This window comes from Bacillus rossius, chromosome 12 (genome assembly GCF_032445375.1).
Source record: "Bacillus rossius redtenbacheri isolate Brsri chromosome 12, Brsri_v3, whole genome shotgun sequence".
Taxonomy (NCBI): Eukaryota; Metazoa; Arthropoda; class Insecta; order Phasmatodea; family Bacillidae; genus Bacillus; species Bacillus rossius.
Window position 1 is genome coordinate 3,476,911 of NC_086339.1, and position 7,982 is coordinate 3,484,892.

General features: G+C 37.7%; 1 protein-coding gene across 1 annotated transcript; it reads right to left on the minus strand.

Annotated features, from left to right (window-relative positions):
* On the minus strand, positions 1 to 4,721 carry LOC134537380 (putative uncharacterized protein DDB_G0271606). The gene is made up of 2 exons (XM_063377746.1): positions 4,584 to 4,721; positions 1 to 2,386 (listed from the first exon to the last, which is right to left on the minus strand). Exons 1-2 carry the CDS (start codon positions 4,590 to 4,592, stop codon positions 116 to 118), a joined length of 2,280 nt encoding a protein of 759 aa, XP_063233816.1. The 5' UTR covers positions 4,593 to 4,721; the 3' UTR covers positions 1 to 115.
* Positions 4,722 to 7,982: the final 3,261 nt, after the last annotated feature.

Sequence of the window (7,982 nt, forward strand, 5' to 3'; positions counted from 1 at the left end):
AATAATTCTATAAGTGTAATTGTGTATGCAGTATGCACTTTCTATTCACGTGTATATTAATGTTGCATTGTTTTGTCATTTTATTTTGTAAACCCCCCCCAAAACTGAAATCTGGCTACGCCCATGGCTGCAGTTGTTGATAATCTGGTTCCTGTTGGTCGGGTTGCAACTGTTGCAAATCATCAGATACTTTTTGATGTTGTTGCAACTGTTGCATATCATCTGGTTCTTGTTCATTTTGTTGTAACTGTTGAAGATCATCAGTTTCTTGTTGATGTTGTTGCAACTGTTGCATATCATCAGTTTCTTGTGGATTCTGCTGCAGTTGTTGCAGATTATCTAGTTCCTGTTGATTTTGTTGTAACTGTTGAAGATCATCAGATGCTTGTTGATTCTGTGGCAGTTGTTGTGGATAATCTGGTTCCTGTTGGTTTTGTTGCAACTGTTGCAGATCATCAGATACTTGTTGATATTGTTGCAAATCATCCGGTTCCTGTTTGTTTTGTTGCAACTGTTGCAGATCATCAGATACTTGTTGATATTGTTGCAAATCATCTGGTTCCTGTTTGTTTTGTTGCAACTGTTGCAGATCATCAGATACTTGTTGATATTGTTGCAAATCATCTGGTTCCTGTTTGTTTTGTTGTAACTGTTGCAGATCATCAGATACTTGTTGATATTGTTGCAAATCATCTAGTTCCGGTTGGTTTTGTTGCAACTGTTTAAGATCATCAGATACTTGTTGATGTTGTTGCAATTGTTGCATATCATCTGGTTCTTGTTCATTTTGTTGTAACTGTTTCAGATCATCCGATACTTGTTGATGTTGTTGCATATCATCAGTTTCTTGTGGATTCTGCTGCAGTTGTTGCAGATAATCTAGATCCTGTTGATTTTGTTGTAACTGTTGAAGGTCATCAGATGCTTGTTGATTCTGTGGCAGTTGTTGATAATCTGGTTCCTGTTGATTTTGCTGTAACTGTTGAAGATCATCAGATGCTTGTTGATTCTGTGGCAGTTGTTGTGGATAATCTGGTACCTGTTGGTTTTGTTGCAACTGTTGCAGATCATCAGATACTTGTTGATATTGTTGCAAATCATCTGGTTCCTGTTTGTTATTTTGCAACTGTTGTAGATCATCAGATACTTGTTGATATTGTTGCAGATCATCAGATACTTGTTGATATTGTTGCAGATCATCAGATACTTGTTGATATTGTTGCAAATCATCCGGTTCCTGTTGATATTGTCGTAACTGACGTAGATCATCAGGTACCTGTTGATGTTGTTGCAACTGTTGCAGATCATCTGGTTCTTGTTCATTTTGTTGCAACTGTTGAAGATCATCTGTTTCTTGTTGATTATGCTGTAGTTGTTGCAGATCATCTGGTTCCTGTTGATGTTGTTGTAACTGTTTAAGATCATCAGATACTTGTTGATGTTGTTGCAACTGTTGCATATCATCAGTTTCTTGTGGATTCTGCTGCAGTTGTTGCAGATAATCTAGTTCCTGTTGATTTTGTTGCAACTGTTGAAGATCATCAGTTTCTTGTTGATTTTGCTGCAGTTGTTGCAGATCATCTGGTTCCTGTTGATGTTGTTGTAACTGTTTCAGATCATCAGATACTTGTTGATGTTGTTGCAACTGTTGCATATCATCAGTTTCTTGTGGATTCTGCTGCAGTTGTTGCAGATAATCTAGATCCTGTTGATTTTGTTGTAACTGTTGAAGATCATCAGATGCTTGTTGATTCTGTGGCAGTTGTTGATAATCTGGTTCCTGTTGGTATTGATGCAACTGTTGAAGATCACCTGTGTCTTGTTGATTCTGCTGCAGTTGTTGTAGATAATCAAGTTCCTGTTTATTTTGTTGCAACTGTTGTAAATCATCAGATTCTTGTTGATTCTGCTGAAGTTGCTGCAGATAATCAGATTCTTGTTGATGTTGTTGCAACTGCTGCAGATTATCTGGTTCCTGTTGATATGGTTGTAACTGTTGAAGATCATAATTTTCTTGTTGATTTTGCTGCAGTTGTTGCAAATATTCAGACTCTTGGGGATTCTGCTGAATTTGATGTAGATCAATATCCTGAGCTGTTTGCCCCTCCAGTTCGTTGTTTTGATCTTGCAAGTGTTGCAGATGTCCATTTTCCTCCTGTTGCAATTGTCCCAGCTCTTGATCTCGCGCCAACTGTGCATCGTCCGATAGCTGTTGCAACCTGTCTCTCTCCTGTTGCTGTCTGTCTTGTTCCCACTGCTGCTGATCCTGCTCCCATTGCTGGGAGTGTTGGTACTGCCCGTCGTCGTGGTGGTACCCTCCGCGGTACCAGTTGGGCGCTGCGGTGGCCCAGCCCGCAATCAGCAGGCACACAAGCCATACAGGCATCTGCAATGCAAAGTTCAAATTCTCTTAGAACATCAGATACTGCCAGCTTTTTACATTAACAGTAGAGTTAAAATTACTGTTGAATTTTTGCCTCCCATTTGGTACTGTTGTACTATGTTCGCAAAACTAAAAGTTGAATTCCAATTCACTTTTTTTTTTTTTGGGGGGGGGGGGGGTCATTTGGGCTTCTAGATGTTTTTAATGTTTTTTTTTTGTTTTTTTACTCTATTAGGATAAAAATTACAAGTCTATTGTCAATAGAATTCACTGGAAACTTGGCAAGTTAGGTGATGTAAGTTAGATGGAGTACTTGGCTCTTCACAGGAGTTCAAAGTGTTAATAATTTACCTATTTTGAAATTTTCAGAAAATACGTAAATAAAGTCCAGTCTCCGCCATCCCCCAAAGATGGCCGAGTTTCAAACAGAACTCTGCATACACCATTTTACATTGTGTACGACTATGCACTAAAACTCCAACTGCAAAACAAAAAAATTGCTTTCAGCCGGGGCGACGGCAAATTGGAGCGCGACATTTCCCCCTCAAATAACTATTACAGGGGATTTTCCATGATTTCAAGTAACTTCTCTAACTCTCCCTGACCTATTTTAATTTTCCTGACTTTACCCTGATTCTGACTCCAGAATGTGGACATCCCTGTAGACAAGCCTTGACTGCCATGTAATACGTAAAAAAAAAAAAAAAATGAATGAATGAAACAAGAAACAAGAAACACAAACCTGTGATAGGGATGTTAGCTGGCGAGCAAAACACAGCTACACTACAATGTACAACATGTGATAAATTTAGTAACGGATGTTCACTATGAAGATTTTATAACTTGATTTTTTTTTGTAATATATCTTAGAACTGAAAAAAAATTTACTGAGATTTCTTTTGAATTATAAGATTTGCAAGGAATCGTGAGATGTAACAACTTGCTATATTGGGCAGCTAGTGAATTGATAACTTTAAACATCTATCTTGAGGAAAAATCTCTACAAATATATAAAGGATGACCACATTGACAAGACCCTGTAAGCCTGCTATAGGTGATAGGGCTGCCTTGACTATCGATGCAGGCTTGATGTTGAGTTATGGGAAAATATACTGAGTTTATCAGTTCAAACATTATAAATGTTTAACAATTATTATTATTATTATTATTATTATTTTGCTCTGTCAGTCCTTTATTTTATAAAAATAAGTGTAATACAGCTTTGCCGAGAACATTCTTCACAATTTGATTCAACTTTGCGAACATTTAAAACATTTGATGTGATATTTGCGTCGCATCAAGGAACCAGTATTCGCACGGGCCTACACACAGTGAATGGAACTGGAGGAGGGGAGTTGAGTCTTTCTTGGCCTGCGGTGGGAAACCACTCCAGCATCTGCCTGGAACAAGCTGGGGAAACCCTGGAGAACTGAGGCCAGAATGCCTGGACAGGGGTTCGAAGCTGTGCCCACGTCCCATGTCTGCCGTAGCGCCACCCAGCCAACTGCTATCAAAGCTGTCTTGTTGTTGTTTCTTGATGACCTATACACTGTGTGCTAGGTTTTTAATTGGATGTAAGGTCATGCATTCGTTTAGCTTCTTTTTTTTTTTTTTTTTACCCCCACCAGAGCCTCAGCTAGCAGCACTGATAAAAGATAGCAAGTGGCTTTTCATCAGCAGTGATTATTTTCTTTTTCCTAAGTGTTAATGAACTAATTTTTTTTTGATCATATTATATCTTGAAGCTGAATACAATTCTTCATTTAAATCTTGCCTGTTTTTTTTAATACTAAAATTATGCTGATATTATCCAATTCTTATTTTCAAAATGTATTGGTCTATTTAATTGTTACCATTAAAAAAAAAGTAATATTTTCGATTATTCAGGTTTTTAAAATTCTTATTTATAGCTATCAATCAACGTCTTGGATTTTAACTGTGCTTAGTTTTCAAACAAAGATGAATTTTTTTTTCTAAGGAGAAAAAATATAATTTTTTAATGTGGAATTAAATTATATTTTCTTCTCTAAAATAGCTTTCTAAGGTTCAGTTGTGATTTTACATGTAATGGTATAGTAAATATGTGGTCTATAAAAAAGAAAAGGTTGTACTTGATGAACAAGCTTGTAAAGAAGGGTGAGAGAGAGTGTGTGGACGAAGGCAGCGAGGTGGCGAGCGTGGTCTCGCGTGGTTGGCCTACCTGTGCCATCGTAGCGCAGTGTCGGCGGCCGGGCTCTCTCCGTGGACTGCTCGGGGGGATCAGGCGCGGACTGACAGTCGCCGGCTGCTCTCGTGGCTGATATGTGCGCGCCGGCCGCGGTCAGATAACACTCGCGCGACCTCGCCGCTCCCGGCCCCTGAACCCTGGGCTTGCGAAAATTGGGGGAGGGGGGGAGAAGAGTTTCGAGCCGTGGCCTGGCGGTGCTGCAAACATTCACAAGAAGCTTGCATTGCGTCTATTTTGTAATTAGTTTTTTTTTTTTCCCAAAGTATTAAAATACAAACAGTTAGCATGTTAAACTTGTTAATAAATTTGAGTTTTTTTTATTTATTTATTTTTTTTCCATTTTGGAAAGGAGGGAAACAGCTAACCCCCACCCCAGGTATGTCCTTGCATTACCTGGGTTTACTTCCCCCCCCCCTCCCTCCCCCCTGCGTTTCTCCTCCACATACGTCTTTCAAAATGTTTTCAAGCCGTGAGGCTCGTGGAACTAAAATTAATTCCTCGCTACCGAAAAAAACCTTTTACTCGTAATGCTTTCGGAAAGTTTTGTTTGTTGTTTGGTGAGCACAGTTTTGTAGTGTTGTCGCCCCCAGGTACGGGAAACAAGGGAGAGTTAGAGCGACACAAGAAAACTGTGTCGTGTGACCACTTCGTTGGGGGACGCTTGCCACCACAACAGCGTCGTGCAGAAAATTTTTTTTTCAAACTTAAGGAAGTATGCAACAGTGTGTGTAATTTTACATGATTCTGTGTAAAACATAATCTCTTTTAAGTTTTCTGTCTATATTGTTAATATTTTTGCATTGGGTATGTGCTGTACTTCAATCAAACAAATTTCCTTCAAATTGATGTTCCTTGTCCCCGTACCCTGACCCACGTTGACGTTAGAAATCAGAGAAGCTTGTTTGAAAGGAAATATTTCAAATAGTTACACACCATGATCTTAGCAATATTTTGTTTTTTGTAAATACGTTACTTAATGAAAGTCAATGGATATAAAAATGCACAAAATATTATTTTCATTGTTGTGAAACAAATCTCCAGTGAATTAGAAAAAAAAACTGCAGGCCATTTCACAGATATAGAGACTAATGTTAGTTATTTTATTTTAATTTAAAGAGTCTTTTTTTCTAATAATTTTAATTTTTAATTGTGCTAGAATGCCATGAAAATTTTTTTTATAAATCGATGCGCAAACATTATTTGTGATTACAGTTTAGAGAATGAATTTTAATTGATTTTTTCCATATCCGTTACTTTTGTAAGCTAAGAATGCCCTGCAGGGCTGAGACAGACCACTCCAGGCCTGTCCGGGAATCAAACCCAGCACCTTCAACCCCGGAGTCTATTGTATTATTGTTTCTGAGCTTAAGTTTACAGCTGTCTCGTGTAGCCCAGTACTACTGACATTTATAAGTCTTAAGGTAATTCCTGGTTGGATGCTGGGGAAATCAATTTTGAAAATATAGCATCATGGCGCTAGAAATTCGTAGCATGTTAAGTACATGTAAAAATACAGCAGATTTTCAGTTTATATGACGTGAACTTTTCAGTTTAAAAAAAAAAAACCAAGTTATTGACTGGTCTGGGTTCACCAATTAAGAGAGAAAGCTGGGATTAGTTTTCATTTGCATCCAGGTCATTTCGTTGTTCGTCGCTACCGATGTGATGCAGCAGGGTTTCTGCAGGATGTAGCGGTTGGAGATTGTGCCGCGGTATATCTCTCTGCTTCCTGCGTGTGAGTTATCATGGGAACACTCACCACAATCTGCTACCTTTCCTGCAGCTTTCTAGGAACAGTTTTGATGTTGCTGGCATGTTTCCAATGTTCTCGCGCTTCGCCCAACCTGATACTGTTTTCTGTGTTTTTACAACCAAAATTATATACATATTTATTTATATATATACAACTATATACATATCCATATCCATATCATAATTCATTGCGTCCTTTCAAGCTATTGCCAAAAGACATAAATGGCAATTTCTGTGGCAAAGGTAGTGTAGGCTTTATCTTCGCATAGCAAGGAACTATGTTTGTATCTATGGGATAGCCAAGCAGTTATAAAAACTAAACTAAGCAACTCCCCTGATTGGTGTTTTGGCATAAGAACTGGATAAAAAAAAAATTTAAAGTACATTGAAAGAACGGCCATCTTATAAAAGAAGATTTATTTTATGAGATCATAGATACAGTATTGATAAAATGGGCCTGATAAACATTAAGGAAATAATTGTGATAGAAAAAAAAAATCAGATTCTTGTTTTGGTTTTACAATAATTGTTTCTTGCTCCTATAAAGTGTAACCATCAAACTCATTATTCCTTTTTTTCTTTGTTTTTTCCCTCTTGGTTTTTTCCTCTTCCTTTTTTTTCTTCAAAATCTAATTGTAATAAACTTTGTGTTACCTTTTATAATAAAAAAAAACTGCATAAAATTTGATACTAGTATTTTGTTCTTGAATAGGTATTGAAACTTTGTATATATGATTTAGGCTTGAATTATATTATAGAACCTTGCCAGGTTCTTCCACAAACACTCCCATTAAAGCATTTTGTGTTCCAGACTTTGCACTGTCAGTTTATTCCTTTATGATTAAACTATTGGTTAGCTAACTCATTCATGGCAAGCCTGATAAATGTTTTTTTGCAGTTTTTAAAAAAATATATTTTTGTTCCACAATTTCAAATATTAGCTTAACAGTAATTATCGTTAGTGCAGTCAATATAGTCCATTGATTGGGGATTTGATCTGTTAACTGTCTTCAAATGCAATAGGAGGAAAAATCTTTCAAGTCTTCACTTTTGCATTTAAATATATAAAAAAATGAAACTAAAGAAGTGTATTTCTGACCAACACTGATTCCCTACGGAGAGTTACCAGGCTGGGAAACTTTCGGAAAGCTTCCTCATGTGTGGTATGTATGCTGGATGTGGGCGTGAGTCCCAGCAGGGGGGGGGGGGGGGGGGGGGGCCTTAGACCCCCCTTGGAATCAAAATCGTAACTGCAAAAGGGGAATGATGAACGTAGTCCCCTCTGGAAATCCTACAGATGTTTGCCCCTGGCTTGGGAGATTGTCGTGGTTGCTCTACCTACCAGAATTTTCTAAACTTTTTTTTCTGATCACTTAACATAATGAGTCTGTCCCTCCGTTAGCTGAAGCAACCGGTAACACTTAACGAATCAATTATATTTTATGAAAAGTTACATTTTCGTCAATTATGCAAGGTGGTTAGATTCCAATGCATAACATCTGTAACTATGATGAATGCAAGTTAAGTTCATCATAAACGAAGATATTCATTATGGCCAAATAGTTAGGGAAATAGGGCAGGGGTACTGTGCTGGTAGATCATTATTGTGGATTTCACGTA